Source organism: Pteropus medius, unplaced genomic scaffold (genome assembly GCF_902729225.1).
Source record: "Pteropus medius unplaced genomic scaffold, Ma_sr-lr_union100, whole genome shotgun sequence".
NCBI lineage: Eukaryota > Metazoa > Chordata > Mammalia > Chiroptera > Pteropodidae > Pteropus > Pteropus medius.
This window is the reverse complement of record NW_024349797.1, coordinates 15,263,761-15,289,544: the sequence shown is the minus strand read 5'-3', so window position 1 is coordinate 15,289,544 and position 25,784 is coordinate 15,263,761. Positions and strand designations below refer to the sequence as shown.

The window sequence follows — 25,784 nt, the reverse complement described above, 5'->3', positions numbered from 1 at the left end:
ATAAAAGAAAAAAGAATGGCAATTATTTACCACCATCATCATCAGCTCACATCAAAACCTGCATGTCCCTGAGCCCGTTTAATTTTAACGTGGTGATGCAGTTGGCCAAGCGCTCGACCTCTCTCCACTCACGTGTGCAGAGTGCTTGGTTCTTCCTTATCATAGTGACTCTTGGGAATGGCCTTGGTTTTCTTATCTGTAAAGGGACCATAATGCCTAGCTCATAAGTTTTCTTTTCCCATGAGAACTAAAAGAGGGAAGGTATACAAAGCATGTGACATTAGAAGGTGCTCACTAAGATGCATGGCTGTATGTAGCCACATACTCCCTAAGTTACGTTGCATTAGAGTAATTAATTTCTGCTCTAAATAAAAATCCCACTGGTCACTTTCAAAGTGCATGATAGCTTCTAAGAGCTTTTAAAATGGAAAATGGAACGATGGTCCAGGGTCGTACTGCTTTCTGACTGAGAAAATCTTAAGCAATTGAATAATACTATTCTGAAAATTGACCAGAATCATTCTCGGAACTTTGTGCTGAGGCATCAGAAACAGATTAGAATCTTCCCTGCAAGTGTTTAATAGACGAGCATCTATAGAAAAACCTCAGGGCCAGGGCCAGGCTATCTGGGTTAGACCCCAGCTCAGCCCTTCACTAGCTGTGTGACCTTGGACAAGTGTCTTCAACTCTCTGAATCTCAGTGTTTGCTTCTATAAAAAGCAGGTAACAATTCCTGTCCTGCCTACCTCACGGGATTATTAGTGATATAGTAGAGCCTTTAGTTCCTATAAAATCTGCAGAACTAATTGTTTCCAGAGCACTTTAAAAAATTACTCCATTGTAATATTTACGAGTGTGTTATAGCTGTTGTCAGTCTGTCTCAGTAAACCACGAGCTGAACTGTGGAAAGAACTTATGCAATATTTGATATATACACAAAATTATATGTAACATGTGTAAGCCAAAAGCTTATTAACTATGCATATGGGAGAACCCAGCACTGAACCTCAGAACCTGTGGGCTTCTCCACCACGGCATCCTGTGTTTTCTGCCAAGGTCTTCTGAGACTTGTGTGTTTCATCCAGTGTTATGTTTCTAAGATTCCCATCCATGTTGTCGTGTGTAGCGGTAGTTTATCTTTTTGCTTTGGTATACTTTATCACTGTGAGACTGCATGATAGCACAATTTATTGATTCGTTCTTTTATCAAAAGACATTTGGATTGTTTTAGGTGTTTGCTGTTACAAAGAATGATGCTATGATTTTCTTCTGGGTGACATATAGTTGTGCCATAGGTATGGAAATTTCACCTTTACAAAATAATGATTTATCATTTTCCAGAATACCAGTTTACACACTTATCAGCAATGATTAAGACTCTGTTGATTGACAGTCTTGGTATTGACAGACTTCTTAATTTTTGCCAGTCTGGTAATTGTAAATTTTTTTTTTCTCATATTCTTAATTGCATTTCCCAGGTTACTAATGAGGTTAATCATCTTTTAATATATTTATTGGCCGTTTGTTTTTTCTCTTTTGTGAAGTAGTCTGATCATATTTTTTACCCATTTTTCTATTAGTTTCTCTATATCATACTTGTGATTTGTATGAATTCTTTCAATATCTAGATCCTAATCCTTTTTCAGTTGTATGGGTTGCAAATATCGTCTCCCAATTTGTGGCTTATCTTTTCAGTATCTTTACAGTGTTTTTTGAGCAACAGGCATTCCCAATTAACGGAGTTAAATTTATTAATCTTTTCTTTTGTAGCTAGTGTTTTCGTGGAGATTTATTTGAGAAATCCTTCCCTACTCTGAGATCATAAATACGTTTTCTTATATTATCTTTTAAAAGTTTTAAGACTTTGACTTTCATGTGTATATCTTGAATTTATTTGGGATTTATTCATGTACATGGTGAGCATAAATCCAATTATACTTTTCTCTGTATAAATAATCACCTGTTACCCCATCACTTTTTATTGTATAGTCCCTTCTCTCTCTGTTACTCTGTAACGCCCTCTAGCTTAACCATCAAGTGTCAACATCTGTGGTGTATCTTCCTATTCTCTATTCTTTCCCATTGTTAATTTGTGCACCAGCGCCGCTCAGTGTTAATTAGTATAGCTTTATAATAAGTCCTATTAAATAAGTTGGGTTCCTTTACTTTCTTCTTCAGGAGTGTCTTGGTTATTCTTGGGCCTAGTGCCTTAAAACAAACAAACAAATAAACAAACAAACCCTGTTGAGATTTTGGTTGTAATTCATTGAGTCTTTAGGTAAATTTGAAGAAAACTGGTATCTTAATTTTATTGTGTATACATCCTTGAATGCTAAATTCCTTCCCTTTTTAAAGTCTTCTTTGAATATCTTTCACTAAAGTTTTATAATTTTCTCCAAACAAGTCTTGCAATCTTTGTCTAGGTTTATTTCTAGGAAGCTTATTTTTTGTTGCTATATTAATAGTGTCTTTTAAAAAACTCAGTGTTCCTTTAGTTGCTAGTGTCTAAAATACAATTTATTTTTGAATATTGATCTCATATCCTGCTGGTTTGTGAAATTCTCTTTTACTTCCAATACTTAGTCTATAGAATTTTGGGGGTTATTCTGACAATCACAGTATCTGTGAATAATGAGAGTTTTGTTTCTTCTCTAATTTTTATACCTTTTCATGTCTTATTGCTCTGGCCGGTACCTCTAGAGTAATATTGAGTATAGGAGGTGGCAGTGGGCAACCTTGTCTTTTTCCTCATGGTAAAAGGACTGCATCTAACGTTTTCTCATTACGAATGCGTTTTGTTGAGTTTTATTAAAAAAAAATTAAAAATATGCTTATGTGGGGAATTACATTAATAGATTTTCTTATTAAACCACCTTTTATTTATTCCTAGGATAACTTAGTCATGATGTATTATAATTTGTTTAAAATATACTGCTGGATTTGTTTGGCTAATATTTTGTTTAGGATTTTTTTCATCTATGTCTATATATTAAAATTGCCTGTCACATTTCTTTTAAAAAATTGCTTCTGCTGTGTTTGGTATCAACATATTAGATTGATACAGTGAGATATTCTTTTCTATTTTCTAGAAGGCTAGAATGACCTAGTCATGGAAAGTTTATTGGAATTTGTCTATAAGATCATAGATGTTTAGGATTTTTTTTTTGTACGTGTGGGAAGATTTTTAGCTATTGATATAATTGATTTAATAGTTATGGGACTATTTGGACAATTTTACTCCTCGGTTTGGTTTTGCAAAGTTATGTTTTTCTAAGAATTTATTTAAGTTTTTATATTAATTTCCACAAACTTTTTCATAGCCATTCTTTGTATTATCTTTTAAATCTCTGCTAAATCTGTAATTCTGTTGGCATTCTCATTCCTAACATTGTTGTGCTCTTTTTTAAAAAATGTTAAAATCATATCCATTTTATTAGCTATTTTTAAAAAACCAGTTTTTGGCTTTGTTGATTTGTTTCTTTTTTGCTTTTTTGATTTTTATTTCATTAATTTCTGCTCTTTTATTACCTCTTCTAATTTTTTGGATTTCTTTGTTTCTTCCATAATGTCTTAAACTGAATGCCTAACTCATTCATTTTAAAGCTTTCTTCTGTCCTAATATTAACATTTAAGACTGTATATTTCTCTCTGTGAGTTTGGATATGCAGTATTTTCATTGTCATTAAGTTCTAAGAATTTTCTGATTTATTATGATTACTTCTCGTGGTTCATGATTTATTTAGTGATGAGTTCAAAAATTTTACACATTTACGGAGGTTTATCTTTTTGTTATTGATTTCTTTAGTTAACGGCATTATCACCAGGGAATATGATCTGCGTGATACTGATTCTGTGCAATGTGTTTGGAACATGATTTGTTCACTCTGGTATCTACAGTGCTTAGCATAATGCCAAGAATGTGGAAGTTATTTGGTAAATGTTTGCTGATCTAATGAATGACAGATGAATGAATGTCTAGTGACCAGGCATTAGAAGAATTGTCTCTTTCTGCTCAGCCAAGTTCTTCAATCCTGCCAGCTACATCATATTCCAAAATAGCCTTGCAAATGAGCATCAGTAATATAATTGTCTTCTATCTGGCTCCAAAATTGTCTTCTATCTGGCTCACCCCCTTCTCCTTTGGCCTGGGAAGCAGACACTGACTAGGTGGGTGAGAGGCTGCTTGTAAAACAGGTGGTATGAGACTGTCAGACCCAGTCTTAAATATGATAGAATTAGCTCATTGCTTTCCACTTATTTCTTCTATGACCTGGAGAAAAGTATTTCTTCTGTAATGGCAACAGTCTCTAAGAATACACATAAAGTGGCATTTCCTCCAAAGGAAACTCTTATCTCATTGAAGCCCTGAACGTAATAAGGCACGAAAACCCCCATTTAAAATATAGGAAAACTGACAAAAACCTAGTTAGTGGTGAGGCTAGTTTAAGTTCCTGATCTGTACTTTTTGTTCTATATACTAACCATCAGCACCTCATTTTTATCACTTACAATAATAGGATGGTAACACTTTAGACTTGCCTAAGAGCTTATAAAGGTAGATAAAAACATTCGACTGAATTCTGCTTGTAAAGAGCATTCGAAGACAAAGAATGAAAAATACATCCATTCTGCACTAGTTAATACATATTGGCTAAATTAGTGAATGAATAAATAAAGTCTTTATTTTGATGAGTACATTTTCTCCTTTTTGAATTAATATCTTTGGGGCATATGAAAGAGAAAAGTGTGATTCATTAGCTTCTCTGTCTTTTCCTAAGCCCCCGAGAAGCACCTTTTAAAGATGTCTATTAAACAGGTCGTGAAAGAGGGCCAGAGGGAAATATTAGAACATTTCTTATTTCAGAGTAAATCTCAAGAGAGGTGGCAATGTTTATACATTATAACAACATTCATATACTGCAACAACATTCATATAGTATAACAATGTTCATATACTGGAGCAATGATCATATATTATAACAATGTTTATATATTGTAGTAGACACTTGACAGGAGGCTGAACAGACAGACAGTAGAAAATAACTTAATTGTGCTCCCCAATACTTTTTAAAGTGGAATCAGGTAAAGTCTCATTCAGGTCACCCTCTTATTTTACGTTTTCTCCCTATCTTATAATAGTCTGGTCTACAAGGTCATGTCCTCGTTTTCAGTGCAGAGGCAAAATCGTGGGCATCTCCCAGCCATGTTTATGTCTTTCCTCTTGTGTCCTCCAGAGGGCCTCCTTAGCCCTGTCTAGGTGGTGTAGACCGTGAGCGATGAGGGTAGGAAACTCATCTGGAGCACAGAGGATTCAGATTCATCAACCTTTCCTGACAGAGAACAGACCTCAGACCTCATTTTTCAGAGGAGGAAACGGGCTGAGAAAGACTTATCTGAAAGCCACCATTGAACTAGTGGAAGATTCTGAACTAGAAGTTGGCTTTCAGCCCCTTCTTTTTTATCTTCTTTTGGGGGGTGAGTTTCCCACTCTGTTCCTTCCCTCTCTTCCTTTTCTTATTTCTCCTCCTTCTTAACATGAAGCTGTAACCTTGACTGAGGGCCATTTCTGTGCCAGGCAAGATTTAAACTATTGATAAGGATCCTCACAAAACCCATGAGTTATATACTATCGCTAGCTCCTTTTACAAACGAAGAAACTAAGGCCTTGAATGGCTAAAAACAAACATTAATAACAATGACAAAAACTCGTTTAAAATCACACAGCTAACAACAACAACAAAAAAATAGTGGCAACAGGATTGGAAAAAGGTCTGACTCTAAAGTCTGCATTTCCGCCAGCCTGTGTGGCCTTTGAACCATGTTACTAGAAGCACAAGATGCCTGTAGCCCAGATCTCTTTGTTCCTGCTTCCCTCCTTCCCTCCTTCCCTCCTCCCTATCCCTTCTACGCCTTCATCTTTCTTCCCCACATCCCTTTTCTTCCTGATTCTTTACTTAATTCCTTTGTGGAGAACGGGGCTGCAGAGGAGTGTGGGCTGTTTGGGCAGAGAATTAAGATCTTTAGGAGTGCAGGATGCTGGGATTTTGTTTCAGATCACAGGCCAATTGTATTTCTGGATAGGAACAAGTCATGAAATTTAGAATGGAATTCAATGAGGAAATATGATTTGATTTACAGGTGTTAACTCTTTTTATTGTGGTAAAAACAAAATACCATGAAATTTACCACTTAACCATTTTTAAGGGTCCAGTTCAGTAGTATTAGGTACATTCATATTGTGCAACCAACCTCCGGAACTTTTTCCTCTTGCAAAACCGAAGTTCTATACCCATTAAACACTAACTGCTCATTCTCCTCTCCTCCCAGACTCTGGCGACCGCCATTCTATTTTCCATCTCTATGAGTTTGACTACTCTAGATAACTCTCATGAGTGAAATCATATAAAAAAAAAATTTTTTTTTTTTGGTGACTGGCTTATTTCACTTAGTATGATGTCTTCAAAATTCATCCATGTTGTGTCATGTGTCAGAATTTCCTTCTTTTTAAAGGCTGAATAGTATCCTGTTTTGTATATCTGCGATATATGTATCAGATTTTGTTTATTTATTTATCTGTTGATGGACGTGACAGAGGGTGGGATCATGGGAACCCGATGAAGAAAGTCTTTAAAGAAGAAGGGAGAGAATGACTGTGCCAAATGCTGTTGGGAGTAGTGAAGGATGAAGACTGAACCATTCATTGGATTTGACATTGTGGAGGTCACTGGCGACCTTGACCAGAGAGGCCTCAGTAGAATAGAAGACATGGAAGCCTGATTGGAATGGGTTCAAGAGAGAGTAGGAGGCACAGAGGCAGAGCGGTGACTGGAGATGACAACTCCCAGGAAGTCTGTGGCAGAGGAGCATAGAGAAATGTGGTGATCACTGGGGAGGTGCCCTGGGCCATTTGTTTCCATTTTTTTTTATTAGAATTTCCTTCACTACTGCTACTAAGTCTTACCAAAAAGGCATTTATTTGCAGCCCAATTGAGCAGACTTTTGACCCTGATTGTCAAAATTGTTAAATTTGGGGGTCTCACCTTATTGTGGCTTTTTAAAAAAATGAAAGTCACATTGTTCTGATTGACATTAACTCGGAGAGCTCATCAAAACATAAACTTCATTCTAATTTTTGCTGAATTGCAAAGGGCTAGGACTTTTGTGGGGGCCACTGAAGAAAACAATTCTTAAAACTGAGAACTGATACAAGTTCCCGCATGCAGGAGAGGATGGCTGTGTTTTATCCTTCCTCTCTTCTCTCTCTCCTTCCACACTGTTGCTTCATTTTTTTCTTTCTTTCCACCTTTCCAGTTCTTTCTGCCTGCATTCTCCATCCCTTCCTCCTCCAGCTTCCTTCGCTTGGCACACGACAATTTTACAAATGAGCTTCCTTCCCTATGTGCTCACTCACACAGGTCTGCTCGTGTTAACAGCTCTCGGCTCCCTGAATGTGCTGTGCCTCTCATGCCTGTACACATGACTCCCTCCACCTACTTCTTTTGGCTGACTCCCATTCATGTGTATTCTGTTATAAGCTAAGCTGCTATAACAAAGAGACCTTCGACCCACTGGTTTAGATGAGAAAGAATTTTATTATTCTCTCATGGTATAGTCCCAAGGAAGGTAGTTCAGGGCTAGTAGGGTGGCTTAACCAAACTCAATGTGCGGCTTTCACCTCTGGATCCAAGATGGCTGCTCCAGCTCTCACCATCACACCTGCATCCCACTCAGTAGGAAAAGAGAAATGACAATGGGACCACACAGTCGTTCTTTTTTAAAGCATGACCCAGAAATTGTTACACATTACTTTTACTTACATTCCAATGGCCAGAATCTATTCACATAGCCACGTTTCATTGTAAGGGAAGCTGCAAAGCAGTCTTTAGTTGGAAGAATGGATATTAGAGGACAATATCCAATTGTAGCAGCCCCTGCCCCATCATCCATCTAGATTTCTCCTGGAAGCGTCCGCATTCTTCTCTCCAGCATGGCCCTTACCACACTGAATTGGGATGATCTGGTCCCTTATCTGTTCTCTACTAGACTATAAAGAGACATGGCTTACGTGTCATTTATCTTTGACTCCCTAGTACCTACAGCAGTCGTGGCTCGTGGTGAATGTGTGCAGCATCAGTGAATCCTGAAGCTGTGTTATTGGCACGGGGACTCGCGCACTGGGCTCTGCGTGGTGGGGGACGGGGGCTAGCGTGGTTGGCCCCACATGTGACTCCTTCACCTCTCCAGGAGTCCGCTAGTGACCACAGAGGGGTGGACGGAAAAAGGCAGTCCCTGTTCCATCAGCTAGGTAAACACGCAATCCTGAAAAGTCTTTAATCAGTTCAAATATTTATTTTAGGTTCAAGTGATATAATCCAACTCTTACCAAGTCCAAAGTGTGGTAGGGAACAGGACATGGCTGTGTCAGCCCTGTGCTGTTTGGCGGGGAGGGGTGAGGTGGGGGGGGGCGGGGGGTGGGGCGAGGCTTCTAGACGCTCAGGACACGCGGCACCCCCCAGCCAGGAGACAGCATCCCGAGGACTCGCTCTCTCTCTGGCATCCTCTCCCCACCGCCGCGGTCCCCACATGCTTTTCACCTCTTCTTACCGTCTCCTGAGGTTTCAGCTCCTCTTGAGCTGTAGCTTCAACAGTTATTCTCGGATACGCGGGGGTCGTCTGCTAGCAATGGGGTGCAGGGAGCTTTGAGCTATAACAGGAAGGAGGAGCCAAGGCAGGACAGGAGTCCAGCACAGTGGGCGGGTCTCAGGATGAAATATTCATATTCTTCTTCACCTGCTGGCCTGTTTTTTTTTTTTTTTATAACTGTTATGTTGAAGGCGCCATCTGTCACTTCTCTCCCTTTTCCTAAGACGCTTCGGGTTCCAGGAATGGGTGTACATGAAGGAACTGTTTCCCTACGTCACTGTCCAGTGTCGAGACCTGCCCTCCTCTCCCAGATCTGGGACACTGGCAGTCGTGTGTCCTCACAGCCTTCTGCAGTGCCTTCCACACATTCGTGCTCAACACCTGTCTTCCCCACCAGCCCGTAAGCCCTGGGAGGGCAGGTGATGGTAGCCCCATTTCAGAGACAAGAGGCCGATGCAGAAGGTCAATGACATACACTGGGTGACCCCGGTTAGTTAGTGATAGAGTCAGAAGAGGTGGCAGGGCCTCTGACTGCAGGGGTGGGGAAGAGAACACATGCAGATTTCATTATCGCGCCCCGAGAGTGAGTGCCAGGTAATGTTTGTCACCACCGATGGGCTGACTGATTCCTCACAGTGAATTTGCACACCTGGGGATTCTCACAGCCAGAACCAGGCTGCGGGTTTTGTGTCGAGTCTGAAGAATGGATTGGATTTCCTGGTCATGCCTAAGAGGTCCCATGGATGCCCCTTGCAGGCCAGGCAGAAGGTGTATCTTTCCCTTCCTATGTTGTTCCTCCCTCCGATGATTGTTGAGAAAAATTTCTTCCTCATCCAGAATGTCTGGCTCTCTGGGAAGAAAGAGGAAACATAACTTACTCCATCAGGCCAAATACGTGTTGTGTCAAGGCTTTTGGAGGTGAGGACATTCTCAAATCTGCCCTGGGCAAAGGCTAGGATGGGAATAAGCCTCCAGACACTACCAGCTGGAGTCTGAGGTGCTGCTGGGCCAGAACTGCGAGCAAATGTTTGCCAGGTAACCTTCACCTCACAGGAATGAGCTCTGGGGCCACAGAAGAGGTGAGTGGCTAAACTAGTTTCTTCTGATGTCATGGGGCTTAACTGCCTTTCCCCTCTGGCCTTCAGAAAAGTTCAAGAATGAAGTTTTCTGTCATGCCAGGCATTGTGTTAAGTGCTTAGGACAGACATGTGAACAAGACCCATTTCCTGTTTTGAAGACACGGATGGTTTAGTGGAGAGAGACGGAGCCATACACAACAAACCAGGTACTACAATGAGAAGTGCTTCATAGTAGCTGTGCTTTAGCACATGTCTGAGTAGAAAGGTAGGCTTGAGGTGCTGTGTGGCCAAGGTATGAAGGAAAGCTATGAATTTTCTAAAGAAGAGACACACAATTCTGAGTAGTAGAGACACGCGATCTTTTTTCTGTCTTGGATGGCTGAAGCTGTGTTTCTTGTCCTTTCGGGGAGAAAGCCTGGAGGCTGGAGGACTAGTAATGAAGTTATGACAATCATTTAGAGAAAAGACAGTGAGGCCTTGGTGTCTTCGACAGTGGGGGGGGGGGGGCGTAAAGGGGAATTTGTGTGATTTTCAGAAGGAAAATGGCATAAATGTAGGGTGTCGGGGGAAGGATTTAAGGAGAACCGTGGTTTCTAGCCTGGTGTCACTGAGAAACCGTGACGCCATTAACTGAGATGGCACCAGTTGGGGACAAGGAGGTCACAGACCATGGCAGGGAGGATGAGAGAACATGGAGGTCAGGATGTGGGGGCGAACAGGCTCCCGGGGGTGGAGGAGCAGCCTGCAGGGAGTTGACAGGTTTCGAGAGCTATAGCCTTTATAGGCTGTGCTTTCGAATACTCCCTTCAAAAGGGATGGTCCATTTATTTGCTTCACAGTCACAGTAATGGCCCGAGCCTCATGCCCTTTAAGTCAAAAGACCCATGTCTAGATTGGCAAAAAGCAGCCTTGTCCTCTGCCTCTCAGGACATCTTAGTGTATGGCACTCAAGAAGGAATACATCTATCATTCCCCCCGCCCCCCACCACAACTACGGGGACCATTCACACATGGGCAAAAGTCGAATGGGCTTGGCCAGTTCATGGCCAGGTTTAAAAGCAACTAGAATGGGCGGATGTTTACCAAGCACTCTGGATGAAAATCATTACTTAAGGACCAAGCAATGTGATCCCCATCAGTTGCATAGTTTGTTGCCGTAGCAGGTCCGAGCTAGAAGGGGCCTTTCAGAACTCTCCTCTAAGCTCTCACTTTGTGGATAGAAAAACAGAATTCCTGGAGAGGCTGGACCCTGCATTCCGGCTGGTGTCTCTTAAGACAAAAGGATTTTTTGTTGTTTGGAAAACGGACCACATATTTGTTGCCTAACAGGAGGAACAAAATGAGCAAGCAAGCTTTGTAGCCGACGCTTAGTATCAAGCATGGGGAAAAGGGCCGTAAACACACAAAGATCTGGTTCGTAACGACTGCTCAGGACCCACAGACACATGGAGTGCAGATGTCCTGGGGATTCAACAAGCGAGTTCTCAAACGCTGAGATCTTTAATTAAGCAGGTGTTTGGGAAGTCGGCCCTGTGTAGCTTCCAGCCTTGGCTGGGTTTGTCTTGCTGAAAAATGGCACCGACCCAGCTCAGCAGCAGGCCTGAAACTGGCTTCAATCGGAGACGTAGGAATGTGCCATTGTTATTTTCTTCTTTCTTATCAAGCCCCATTAGCTTGAGCGAGGAAGGAACAAAAACGGGCTGGGAAAACATGTTGTTTCACTGGGTAAAAATTTACTACCAAGGAAATGATTTTTTGCCGTTTCCAAAAAAGGACCAGTGCAGGCCTTGGAAAGGTGTAGCCCTCCGAATACTTTGGGACAGTTTCTCCCAGTGTCACCCAGTGAGAATGTTTCTCTGTGGCTGATGGGCCTTCTCACAGAGGAGCAGAGACATTCAGCTGAGGTCGTGCACACGGCCTCACGAAGTCAGCCCTTCGCTATTCACAGTGTTGGAGAAGAGAAGACTCAAGAAGAGGAAAGAATCGTAGACTACGCAAAGGGTGGTCATATTTGGCTGTTGGGTTCGGGAGCGTGTGCGTCCGCTTCGGCTTTCGGGCGTCTGCAGTTATGGACCCGTAGGTGCCAAAGTGCAGAGGTGGATACCAAGGCCCCGTGAAGGAATGAATGCTCCCTCCCTTTGAGCACCTCTTCTTTCGATCTCCTGGCACGTGTCTGGAGCTCTAGGCCAAGAAGTCTGTGGCTCTGGCTGTGGTTGAACCATGGAACTAACCACGCCTGACAGCCCAGTGCCGTCGTCTCGGTGATTTTGGTGAATCCCTGCGAGAGGCAGAAGTCAAGATGCCCCTGTCTTTCACAGCTGCTGGAAACAACATCTCACCAACCCAGGGAACAAAACTTCCTGGGCACCTGCTGTGTGCCAGGCAGTGATAATGGGACCTGTGAACACGTTAATTTACTAACTCTCAAAATTCTTAATTTAGTAGCTCTATTTTGCAAGACACCTGAGGATACAAGAGAGTAATGAACTTGATCAATAACATCTAGTTATGAAGTGCAGGAGCCTGGGTTCCCGCCCAGTTCTGTCTGCCCCTAAAATTCTTCTTCTTATTATTTTTTTAACCCACCAGCCCTTTGTGGGGAGTTTCAGCCCACGGGTGTTTTTTTTTTTAGCTCTCACGCTTTGGTGCTGGGAGAATGGCCTAGGAAATGTTCTTCCTACGAGCACGGGGCGTCATTAGCTTTTGCTTTGTTTCGTTTTGTTTTACAGTTTTTGAAGGTTACTTTATTTCAATCAGAATTAGTGTTATAAAAGCAGTTTACATATTTTCCCTTTAACCTACAGGAATAAATGATGAAGGGTAAATTCATGTCTATATGTGTAATATGTACATTCAAATATAACATATATGCATATTGTTTATAGTCAAACATATTTATTACGCATATTTATGTCAGCACATTAAGTCTGTTATACCTACTGGTAGAGATTTTTATATAATAATTAGTTTATATAATAATTAGTAGAATGTCCAGCAGCTTTGTGGCTGCGGCCCTCCCCACGCGGTCCTTCGAGTCAGCCTGGAAGATTCCATTTGTTTTGTTGTCCCGGGTTGTTGGGTGGTATAGTCAGATGACTTGGGGCCATTTCCTCCATCTGGTGCCTCTGAGAGATTTCGACTGGACTTGGGGGACATTTTTTATTCACCCTGCCTTCAGGTATCTGCCCAAGGGGACGTGGCTGGGCACGTGGACCCAGCTAGTGGTATGACATCCTCCACAGGTATCCCTAATGTGTGGCCTGCTGTCGTGAGGCTTGGGAGCCCACTGCTGCCTGTGGCCTCCTGGGAGGGCGTCGCGGATGGGGCTGACTGGTTTTGATGACTTTCCTAAGCGAGCAGTTGTTTCAGATTGTGAACCTGTTAAACTGAAAGGACATCTGAAGGAAGGAGTGACAGCTCAGACGAAGCTGCAGAGGTCAGCAGTGCGGTGGCACTCTGCGCGGAGGATGATTTTCTCCGGGGCAGGGGCAGCGTTGGGCTTTGATCTGCTGCCAGGTTCTGGAGGAGTCGGGAGTGGTTTCCTTCTGTTGCCAGGGCACTGGTTGCCTGGACAGCAATGGACGCTGCCCCACCTGGGGACAGAGCCATGGTTGCTGTGGGGGAACCCTCCAAGTGCCCAGGCAGCCGCCCAGGGCCACGGCTTCCAGGAGGGAGGCTGGGAGCTGGCAGAATGACTCTCAGTGAAGTCTGCTTCGGGGACCGATACAGAGGGACAGTGCTCCACGCCAGCTCTCCCAAATGGCCTGGTGGGTTGGGTGGACACACACGCGCGCAGTCGAACATAAAGAATGAATACGTGAATGAGTGAAGAAATGACTGAACGAACCCAGCATTTTTTTTCTCTTGGGAGACTCTTCCCAAATATCACACAGAAAAGGAAAAGAAATAGCAGACACGGCATCGTCCGAGGATAACGGCACTTACTCAGGTTGCCGTCACTTGTACTTTCCACTGATGCAGAAAAGGATGCTTTGCCAAAGAATGTCCTTGGAGTGATTCAATGTATTTTTCCTTCTGTTATTTAAGTCAAATGTATTTAATGTAAGCAATTCGGCTGTGAGCTGGAACGCGCGACGGGTCTTTGAGCCCTGCGTGGAATCCGCGGTGTGGACACTTCCGGCTCAGCTCCTCCAGGTATGTGGGCTGACAGTGGTTTCAGTGGGGCTGGTTGTGTTTAAAGGCCACACACCAAAGTGGTCTTGTCAGCAAGCTGGCTGGGAAAAACGAATCTGTGGATGTAAAGACATTAATGTTTGCTGTTCACGTGTTCATTCATTCATTCATTCATTCACCAAGCAGTTATTGAACTTTGACTACGGACACGGCATTATACCAGGTGTATTTTGAGAATATAAAGATGGGACACATTTCCGCACCCGCCGCCCCCATTTCTAACTCCAGGGTCTTGAGTTCTCAAAATACATTTATATTGACAATCCATTCAATCGGCGGAATTTAAAAATTTAGTTTTTTGAACGTACATCAGTAGAAATGCAGTATAACCGAGTTAATTCTTTACCACAGTGAAAAGTGGTGGAGTTTTTTAAAAAACGAACTTTAAAGATTTTGTTTCTAGGTTTGAATAGTTTGCCCGTGCCTGTGTGCGTGTGTGTGCATACCCACGTGTGTGCTCATTGAGGCCCCACACGTCCTTCTGAGGCCAGTCTGGTCTGCTCACAGTGTTTGGTTTCTCTCTGTGGGGTTCCGTAGGCACATTGTGTGCGTGTTAGTTACACAAACACAGAGTCTTGGGAACTTGCTACCACTGAGGCCGTCTAAGGCCCTTCTCGCCTTGGGTCTCCCTCACCCTTCATTCCCCCCGAGGCAGGAAAAAGAGCACAAATTCCTAAGGCAACGTTGTTCCCAGGGTACAATTGCCATCCATCACTTGCCTCCGGAAAAATGTAAATATGTGCTGGCCGATAGTAGCATTATTTATTATCCTAGGCTTTGACGTGGACTTGAGCAGGCGCGGCTGCTGGCCAGGCATTATTCACCGGTTCCCCTGGGAGGCTCTGCTGGGTGGGCCGAGCTGGGGTGGAGGGGAGACCGAGGGCAGAGGCAGGCGCTCTTGCAGCTGAGAACAGGCTGGGTCTTTGCCACCAAGGCCATATCTCGTAAGCGTGTCGGGGTGGAGCAGAGGCGGCCGCCACCTTGGAACCAGGGTCTTGGAGGCTGTCCATGTTTAGAGGATAGAAGGCTGGTTCCACACCATGCCAGGCACCTGGTTATTTGGGGGTGGGAATTGATCGGTTTTGTTGGTGCTGCTGCTGGTGGGTGGCAGATCGTGCTGGTGTCACTTGAACCCAAGAGACCATTGCTTCCTGGCCGAATGTTTCATTGAATCAGTTGTGCTTGCTTCCTGAGCATGTAGCCGAAAAGGCCTGTGTTACAAAAGACCCTGTCCTCCAGGAGCTTACGCTCTGGGGCCCTAGGTTCCCCCCACCTCCACCAGTCTGCAATGTGTAATGTCAAGAGGCAGTTAGTTTTTCAGGAGGAGCAGGAAGAGGCAGCAAAAGCCCTCTCTCCTCTGCCAGGGCAGCCGGCTCCCTCCTGAACTCGCTGGGTCCCAGGCGGTGTGACCTGTCATTCCTGCACAGAGTGGACTTGGAGTCAGGCAGGCAGGGAGGCCTGGGCTTGGCTCTCAGCTTGATGCTTAATTAGCTCCTTCAGACAGTTTTCCCATCTGTAAGATGGGGATCATGAGCCCAAATATAGGGTGCTTGTGAGAATAAATACATAAGAGAGTGTCGGGCACACTATACAAGCTCAGTGAATTGCAGCTTTTAATGTTATTTCCAACTGCAGGGGAGGCAGTGTAGGTGAGCGAACTCCGACTACAGGGGTGAGAGGTGTAGATGGAGGGGGTAGGACTGACAGGAGGAAGGGCGTCGGCGTTGCGCCAGGTGGATCCAGGGCTTTGGGTCGAAGTGAGAGTGTGGTGTCAGGAGGTCCCGTTATAGGATTCTGAGTGCTCTCCCTAAGACAGTGTGGGGATAAAGGGACGAAGGATTCGTTACAGTTGAAACAAACACTTTTGAGTGCTGAATGTGTACATCAGATATCTTGAGAAATATGACCGTGGCTATGGCTTGGTCTTTATGCTTTGAAACTCAATTAAGACGGGACCAACTTGGATGCTGGTACCTGTGCGCCGCCAGGGAGACGGAGATGTACACGTGGTAGCATAGAAAACCCGAGTGTGGGGAGCAGGCGGCAGGAGATCAGCCGCAGGAGGGAAGACTGGACGGCTCCGTGAAGCCTCGCAAGGGGCAGGAACCCCCGGCCGAAAGGTTTTCATGGATGGATCCAACCCCGGGACTTGAATACAAGCTTCCTTTGGCAGGTGACATTTCTTTTTCGTCTATTGTGTTCTCAGAGGGGTTTATCATAGCTCTGTGCACACAGTAGGTACAGAGAAGACCCCTTTTTAACACGTGAGTGGATCAGACAAAAAATCAAGTAACGGGTATTATCCGGGCGACCCGCTTTGAGAAAATGATGGGACAGGATGGCAGAAGAGTGCTTAAGCATGTCTGTTCTCTTCTTGGCTATTTCCCTTCGTGGATTTCTGGGGAGCAGACTAGCTGTGCCCCCTCCAGTACGGCCAGTCTCTCCCAGTGGTACCCATCAGAGAAGTGCCTCCAACCTCTTGGATATAACCCAGGGACACTATCAACAGCTCTCAGCCGGACAAGCAAGCAGCCGGCACTTCTGGTGGCTCCAGGGCCCTAAATAGATGCGGGTAACATTCTTTGGACTATGTCTGTGTTACAGATGTGGACGAGTGTGCAACGGATTCCCACCAATGCAATCCTACCCAGATCTGCATCAACACCGAAGGAGGGTACACCTGCTCCTGCACGGATGGCTACTGGCTTCTGGAAGGCCAGTGCTTAGGTAACAGCTCTCTGGGGCCCATGGAAACTCTTGGAAGTTAATGGCTGCCAGGGGTATTATGAAATGTGGGCATAGCTGGGTGGGCTTTTCTTTGGAGTAGGGGGAGGTGCAAGGCTCTTGAGGTTTACGTCTATCACCACCTTTTAAAATCAGTTGTTACTGTCACCATCATGTCAATATTAGAATTTTTGAATGTATTTTTTTAAGGGTTCATGTTTAATCTTACCTACACCTTCTTTCTTCAGGAAGTTTATATCCAAGGCAGGAAAACGATAGAGGTGGGGGTTATTCTCTCCCAGTTAGAAATCACAGTAAGGGAACACTTTGCTTCGTCACAGAAAAGTTCCAAGTCGCAAACGTGCATCAGTAGATTCTGAGCTAACACCGTCTCCTCCCCACACCCCACATAGCCACCCCACACCCACCCCACTAGCTGGCCTTTTCTTTTTATTGCTACGGAGCCAGCGATCACCAACTGAGAATTTTGTTCCTTGCAGTTGGCATCTGCTATATGATCTCTCTGTATATTTTCACTGGAGGGTTATTTCCTTTCTTCCTCTCCAGTGTTCGGTCTAGCCAAGTGAATGAATTCACAGCAATCTCTAGCTGTCACTTCAATTTCTAGGGTGTGATTTCTATGCTGTTTTCTTGGAAAAGCCCTGCCAGTTTAAATTCTCTAAGACACTGTTCTGTTGCCTGAAAGTCAGTCCTGGAGGAGCTGAGAAATAAATCCAAACAACATCATGGAAAGAAAAGAGAAAGGTCCCTTTTTCCAAGTCTCTCTTGATTGAGACTGAGTTTAGGTCGGCTCTAGAGCCCTGTCTGCAGCCTCCTCGGGGCCTGATAAGCCGGCCTAGACTTGGCTCGGTTCTCCTTTCCAGGCACGCCCCAAAGAGCTGGCCGCACAGGGCATTTGTGAGTGTGATGGTCGCCATGCATTTTAACCAACCTCAGCTATTATGGAAAATTTGATGCCACTGCTTTGAACATAAGCAGTTCATTGTGAGTGAGTTCTTTGTACGGGAACTTAATGTGTAGAATTTCAGAGCTGGAAGGGATGTTAGATATTATGTCATTCAACTTTTATAGAGTTGGAAACTGAGACTCAAAGAGGAGGGACATTTTGGACAAAGTGAATTGGGTCTAAAATCTGTCTTCTGTTTTTCAGTCCAGTTTTCTCCACCACAAGGGGGTGCTAGAGAGGATCGGGTGACAGGGACACAGGCTGGATCACACAGGCGGTAGGGCCAGCCACTGGGACACTCCTCCACCTGGGAGGGTGGTTGTCCTCCACACAGCGTGAAGCTCTGGGACAGATGCTCCTGGGAGTCTAACGTGGTGCCACATGCACAGCCTGCTCACACTTCATATCCAAAGTAAAGACCTTTCTTAATCGTGTCTGAACTCACGCCCTCTCCTGGCCAAACTCTACTTTCTCTTTCAAAATACAAGTTCCACAGCTGTCTACCACCCGCTCTGTGCACTTTTGGAGGCATTGCTTTTGCAGAAAAGTAAGGGGCTGGGGGCTGCCTTTCCTCTAAGGTGCCCCTAGGCAGAGGATGCCCTCCCCTTTCCCTGTTGCTTCTCTGTCCTTGGCTATGTGCCCAAGTGCACCCTGGGAAGAGGTCAGGACTAGCAACTGCACAAGTCCTCGTGCTTTCTCAGCAGGAGCTGCGTACTGCTCAGTGGGCAGTGGGATGGGCCAGGTTAGAAGTGGCTGGGACTCAGATCAGACAGAATCACAAGGGCAGGTCACAGCTTCTGGGGAAGGTTGAACAGTAGGTAAGGTGGAGGTGAGGGTCTTTCTGACAGCAGGTGGTCGGAACTAGGCACAGAGACTGAGGTTCTGAGCTGGCCTCCAGAGCCCTGGATGAGCTCCGATTCCAAAGGAACCAGGATACGAGGGAGAGAATGTGATTAGTTTAGGGGAGGTGAGGATGTGATAAGAACCAGTTACAATTACAGTTAGATTAGTTGGTCACAGCCAGTGCTTGTATAGATGAGGACTCTGTCTGTACCTGTAGGCTTCATTTAAGACCTCCTTTCCCACAGGAATGAATCCCCCAGCCCATCAGCCCATCTACCTGGGGGTTGGGAAGTGCTTTCCCAATGACATCGGGCTCTCCACTGACTGGTACATGTCAGCAGGGAGGCCATATTGCCTGGCTCTGCCAATGGATCCATTTTTCCACAGAGCTGCTCAGGAAAGGGCAGCCAGGGCTTGCAAGCAGTGTGTTTATCCAGAGTTTTATGTCTGCTCTGGTGCATGGAGGGGATCCAAGGTGAACTTTGGAGTCTTTGTGTTACTGGCTTCATGGGTTTCCAGACTGTAGTGCTATCTAGCTCATCCTGGCCTATACATGATCTCATTTCTGACACCTGGACGTATTCATTGTCAGTGGAGCCGGCAAGGAGCCTGCTGGAGTTAGGCTGTGAATTCCTCTTACACTTGAAGCTAGCTGTCCTTTCCCAGGGCAGTGAAACATCTATATAAAATCTTGGAGTTGACTCTTAATGTTGGATACAATCTTAGAGGCCATCTGACCCAACATCCCTCTCTAAGCAGAAATTTCTACTATAGCTTTCGAGATAGGCTCAGGTATTCGCAGGACGGAGGTGGGTTGGGAGGATGGTAGGGAGATTGAGCTTTGGACACCAGAGGGCGTCGCCATCTCTGATGCTTAGTAGGTCCTGTCTTCATGTTAGTTCCCTTTCACGTCCCTTCGTGATCTCTCTCCAGAAGAGATGGGGGTGGCATCGGCGATTGAGAGGAAATGTCACCTTGCTCGCATTTCTGTTTCCAGACATTGATGAATGTCGCTATGGCTACTGTCAGCAGCTGTGTGCGAATGTTCCTGGATCCTATTCCTGTACATGCAACCCTGGCTTCACCCTCAACGAGGATGGAAGGTCTTGCCAAGGTAGGTGATGTGACCAGTAACTGGAACACGGTGTGCAGCACTAGATACTGTCTTCCTCGGAGCCTGACAGTTTAGTTGGTGGGAAACGCTGTCGTCAAAGGGATTTCCTGCTCATCGTCACTGCGTGTTCAGCCCCATCGCTTACAGAAACCCGAGACCCCAACCGAGGCCGTAGGAAACGGGTCAGAAAGGACTCTGAGTACTGCCGAGATTAGGAGCACGGCCATCCGTCGGCCGGGTGCTCACGGTTTCGTGGGTTTGCTTGTCTCGGTCTGTGATCAGAAGGAACCCTGGTGGCTTTCTTGGCTAATCAGAAATTTGCTTGCATATCTTGTAGCCTAAGTTCAATTCCTGGGGCCCAAAGAAGGGGTCAGTCAAAAAGAACTCCTGACCCGTGATGAATTGCGAAATACACACGGACACGCTAAGCAGGGGTTTCGTGGGCAGTTTCGATGCCTCTCACTACGTTTTCCCCTTCAGCCTGTGTTGGGAGGGCCTGTTACTTAGCAAGGAGTCTGGCGGTGGTGGTAACTTCCCCTAATCTTAGCAGTCCCCGTAATCAGAATGAAATGAAGGCATTTTCTCGTTTTCACATGATCACTTCAAATACTGATAAGTAAGAAAAACAAGCTACGTGCCTATTGCGGTTTTCATATGAAGGTTTCTTCTGCTCAGGAAATGAATGGGGGACTTAAGACTCAAGGAATTAGCGCAGGTCCTGCCCGGCCTCCAGCTCCCCACCCCCGGCCCCTGGCTCCCCACCCCCGGCCCCTCGGCCCGGGCCTCCAGGCCCTGGCAGCTGCTCCGTCCAGGGTGGAGGCCGTGCCGGAGACTCAGAACAAGGTCTTTGTCTGGAGTCCGCCACAGGGTTTTGCAGGGCCCATTTCCTTGTCACACCATTCGAGGTCTGGCCGGCAGGCTCCTGGCCAGCTAGATGGGGATGTTATGTCTCCATTAGTTTAATCGTATCTAAATCATTGAATAAACAGGAAGGCATCAGCCTTAAAGAGTTTGATCCTGGCTTCTTTGCAAGTCTCTCCTCCAAAGCTGGTTCTGCTCATTGTTCCAAGAAGTCTCGACTGTTTTCCTCTTGCCCGGAGAGGTCAGTTTCTTCTGAGAGCAGAGGCCAGGCTGGGAGGTTGAGGGAGCTGACAGAGCAGGGCCTTTCCGACCCACTGGAGCAGGGAGCAGGCGCCTGGCTCCCTTGCCACTGCGATAAGTGGCTTAGGGCAAAGGCAGGCTTCTCCATGCCAAGGCCGGAGGTTAGAGGTGCCAGCCCAGGTTTTCCTCCAGAGGCTGGCTGCTTGGTGTACCCGACACCTCTTGAGGAACAGCCAGGCACAGCAGAGCCAAAAGTCCCATGTGTCCTTGAGGCCTCTCAGGGACGGGCCTGTGACAAGAAGCAGATAATCCACCTGGCAGCGCCAGTCCAGTAGCAGGCACAGCACCCGGGCCTGGACACGGGCACGGACACGGGCACTTGGCCACTAGAATGTTGCGTCAGCAGGGCCCGCTGGTGTGACATGGGATGCTTCAAACTCTATTGAGCTTTTGTAATCCTGAAAGCTGATGGGAGGGAGGGGGCTTTCACTCTTCCAAGCATTGTCACGTCTGCTCATTTCATTGAATCCCAACAGTAGCCTTGGGAGGTAGGCAGGGCAGTGTTTGTGGCCCTGCTTCACGGATGAGGAAATCAGTGCTCAATGCATTAAGCGATGTGGCCAGAGTCACACGGCCAGGTGGTGGCAGGGTTGGGAGTAGAACCAAGGGTCCAGCAAATAGGACTGGGGTGCAGTCTGCTCCCACAGGACTCAGGAGGGCATCTGAGCATGTGTGGATCCCGGTACCAGTGGGAAAGGGCAGCCAGGGTCCCAGGGGGCCAGATCCTTTGGGTCCTGCTGCCCTGCTGAAACAGCTGAGAGCTGAGAGAGAGCAGGACTCACGCTCATTCATCTCCATGTGGCCAGAGTCTGGCCGGAAGCTGAGGACGCCAGCCCTAGTACTCGCCAGTGCCATCCTGCCTGAACCTCCACCCCATGGCCTGGCACCATGACATTTTCCAGGTGGAGAGCCTCCAAGCTCCCGTGGGCACCGGGGGAGACTGGTATCTGGCGGGGCCTTCTCTGCATGGCTGTGTATGGTTTTTTTCTTTCTGAAAGCTCCAAAAATGCCAGGAAGTAGGAACCGTATGGGCGTGGGATTAGCTCTCCTCCTTAAGGAAAGCTTCTCAAACTGCTTACCACTAAGGCTTTTAACTGAAAACACTCAAACCTCTATTCAGAGTCTTAAGAGGTTTACCTGGACTTTTGAAGGGGATAAAAATTCTCTCAGCCGGAACTTTGGTCATTGGCATAAGGGGCATGGGAGAGGGAGTGCTTAGAACTGGCTGGTCAGCTGGTGCTAGTAGAAGGGGGCTCCCTCGGCCCCCCCACCCCCAACCCAGTGAGCTGTGCGGAATGAATCGGGTTTTATGGACAGACCCCTGACTCACAGTCCAGTTCCAGCTGTGCCCTTGTTAGCCTGGGGATTTGGGTACATCTCTCAACCTTAACCAAATGTTAACATCTCGTTAATGTATAATCGATGTACGATAAACTACACTGTTAAAGGTACATGATTTTATGCGCTTCAGCGTATGTATACCCCCATGAAACCATCCCCACACTCAAGATAATCAATATTCCATGGTTCCTAACGGTTTCCTTGTGCCCCTTCGTGGTCTCTCCTTAACCTACTGAACTTGTACCATGGGGCAGTGGTCCTGAAGCAGGGCTGTTATTTAAGGATTCATTGAGTGCGAGATCCTTCTATAATCAGTGATGTTATTTATGCAAAATTATCTTAGCTTGGGTTTCCATGACAACATACCGTAAACTGGGTGGTTTAAACAACAGAAATTAATTTTCTTACAGTTCTGGGGGTTAGAAACCCAAGATCAGGGCACCATCACGGTCAGGCACTCACGAGGGCTCTCTTCTGGGCTTGCAGATGGCCACCTTCTCTTCTGCAGCCTCACGTGACAGAAAGCGCAAGAGCAAGCTCTCTGGTGTCTCTTTTTATAAGGACACGAATCTTATCCTGAGGGTTCCACCCTCTGCACCTTATTTAACCTTAATTACTTGCCAAGGCCCCATCTCCAAACGCCATCACCCTGGGAGTTAGGACTTCAACATGAACTTGGGGGTAGGGAGACACGATTCAGTCCATAGCAATATTAGAGTTATTATTAGAATTGTCACACTTATTTGTGTACCTGAAATGTCAGAGTCAGCGGGGGTAAGGGAAGAGCTCATTGGGAATGCGATGTAGTAGGTGACAGAAAAGAGCAGATATCGCTTAGAAATTCCTGTTGGTGGCCGTGGGAGAGTGGCCTTCTTAGGAGGTGTATATGCGTACCTGTGTGTACCTGTGTATGATGTGTATACATGTTGTTTCCACTCTTCCCACCTTGTGAGCCCAAAGGGACATATGGATGGAGCCCTTGGTTCTTCAGTAAACGTTTCTGGGGTCTGACTTCTCAATCCAATAGGTCCTACATGGAGATTCTTGGTCCCTGTGGATCTGGTCTCCCAGTGGTAGTAGCTTTTGTTGCCAGTGCATTTTTTTCTCTCTCGTTAGTGTGGATGTTTTGTTGTGGGAATGGTCAGTGACATATATGCTTTGCCTTTCCACAGATGTGAATGAGTGTGCAACTGAGAACCCCTGTGTGCAAACCTGTGTCAACACCTACGGCTCTTTCATCTGCCGCTGTGACCCAGGATATGAACTTGAGGATGACGGAGTTCGTTGCAGTGGTAATGGGCGTTAGCATTGGAGGTTTCCACCTGCACTAGGGGTAGGGGGTAGGGGTGGAGGGCAGGGCCTTCCTTCACAGGTGTTTCCTCTCATTTCTCAGAAACGTCTCCAGTTTGGGACATTTCCCGCTGCCATAGGGTCACAAACACACAAAACAGAGATGAGTCACTGCTTGAAAGGTGGAGTGGGGTCCCACCTCTCTTGTCATTTGACCCCAAATGCAAAAACCAATGGAGCTATCTTTTAGGGTCTGAAATGGGGGAAGAGTGAGAAAGAAGTCACACAATTTTGCATGTTGGTTTATCTGTCCTCACCCAGCACTGATTCAAATCCTGGGGATAGTGCTTACAGAGGGCGGGGACTCAAGAATAATAGCATGTCTCATAGGGTAGGGTGGGAAGGGGCGTGTGTGGAATGCATGAGATCATGTATGTAAGCGCAGACACTCCGTGAACTTGTAAAATCTCTACAAATACTCAGTGCGTAGCTCCAGTCCTGGCATGTGGTGCGCGTGCAGCAAATAGTTCTCGAATCAATGAATGACTGAACGGGGAATGAATGAAATCTTAGTTTGTCCTGAGAACATAGACGTGATATCTTAGCTGACCTCTTAGAAATTCCTTCCAAGTTTAAGAAGCTATGATTCTCTGCCTATGCCAGATCGTGGACTCTATGATAATTTTCTTATTAACCCTCATTATAAGAAACTTGTAAACTCGTAAATTCCTTGAGAATAGAGGCAGCATCTTACTCATGTTTATTAGCACCCCACACAGAGCTTATGTACAGCTCTTTCTAAGGTTCTTCCTTCTTTTTCCTCCACCCCCCCTTTTTTTTGTTAATGTGGTCATCCAAACTCATCCCATCTGCTGCAGCATGTCAATAGCAGTTGTAAATGAGCACAGTCCAAACTGATGACGCTTTGCCGTATTTTTCAAAATAAGTGGGCCGTGCCCTAGGGTGTGAAATCTTTTTGTCCTTCAGAATGGAAAGTTTCCTAATGCCGAGTTTCACTGTGCCAGGAACTGACCCCGGTCATGAATGGGACTGTGTGAGAGCACCGTTTAGGACTGGAGCGTTCTAGGGAGTCATTTAAAACAAATGAGCCCCTCTCCCCAGGGCCAAGCAAGCTGGAGCTGTGAGTAGGCAGCTACAGACAGCCTTACACTGATCAAATGTCAGTCCTAGAAATGGGAATCGAAGGCCCTCGGACGTGAAAAGCTACTTTCTTCCTAGTTGTCAGTCCCCGCCTCTCCCGCTTCCCCCATTCCTTGGGGAATCTGGGCCAAGGAACATCTTGGTGGGAAGTTTAGCATTAGTTTCTCTGGGGTTCCCTGTGCACCCACAGAGCTTTATCGATCATCGCAGAGGCGGTCTGGGAGAGCGACCGGAGCCAGACAGAGCCGAGTTCATATGCTGTCTCTACTGGTCACTGCTTTCCCTGGCCATGTGACCTGCTGAGCCTCGGTTTCCTCATTTATTAACAAACACCCTCATGGTGTGGTCACAAAGATTAAGTAAGTTTGTGTACCTCAGTGTCACTACAGGTTAACTTACTCTCAGTACGTGTGAGAGCCCTATGGCTTCTCAGGCAGCGTCCATCCTTGGTGGTTTGGCAGAGAGGTTCAACTGACTCCCTTTACCCCAGATGGCCAACTTCTCTTCCATGTTCTCACTTTACTCAAACGTAGAGTGATCCCTGGCCACCGAGGATGTTAAGGCTGGCCCTGGGTAGCAACGTGACACAGAGAGTTTTTTTCCTGTCTCTTCCTATTACCCCTTTCTCAGCTCAACAGGAAAAGCTACCGTCACAGTGTTATGGCAGTTAGTGTGGCCCCGCCATGCAGCACCCGACCCTTCCCAGCCGTGTCCCCTCGTCTCTCAGGGATTTCTAAGCCAAGCTGATCCCGGAAGCCGTGGTGGGTTCTCAAGCAGATGAGCGAAAATGGCCTCATGTTGTGCTCCCTGCCAGAAACTGGGCTTGTAGTTCAGCTTTGCGGCTTGGGATTGCAGACCCTAGATAAACTGAGTCTGTCTGTTAAGGCCCCTTCCTGCCCAGCCAGCGGTGGGGATGGGTGCTACCCTCTCCATCCACACTGGAGCTCACCCTGCTCAGGGGGCTCCCTAACCTTGGAACTCCCCATATTCACCGATTGTAAGTCTTGAGTGTGAGTGACTCAGGGAGACATTACAGCATTGTATTGATGAGCGTAGGAACAGGAGGCCGCCTGGGTTCAAATCCCAGCTTTAATGGTTACTCGTTATCTATGAATTTAGTTAAGTTACCGAACCTCAGTAAGCCTCATTTTACCCTCTGTAAAATGTGGCTACTGATAGTATGTTCTTCATAAGTCTGAGATGAAGATGGGGCAGGTAAAGCAGGTGAGACCCCAGAGCTTGGCACCCAGCGAGCTGTTAGATTTTA

General features: G+C 46.1%; 1 protein-coding gene across 1 annotated transcript in view; it reads left to right on the top strand.

Moving 5' to 3' along the window:
• Window positions 1-25,784, top strand: part of FBLN5 (fibulin 5) — a 67,655-nt gene that overhangs the window by 26,838 nt on the left and 15,033 nt on the right. The window contains exons 5-7 of the mRNA XM_039884038.1: window positions 16,521-16,643; window positions 19,448-19,564; window positions 23,239-23,358. Coding sequence (XP_039739972.1) covers window positions 16,521-16,643; window positions 19,448-19,564; window positions 23,239-23,358 — 360 coding nt within the window. The remainder of the gene's footprint in view (window positions 1-16,520; window positions 16,644-19,447; window positions 19,565-23,238; window positions 23,359-25,784) is intronic.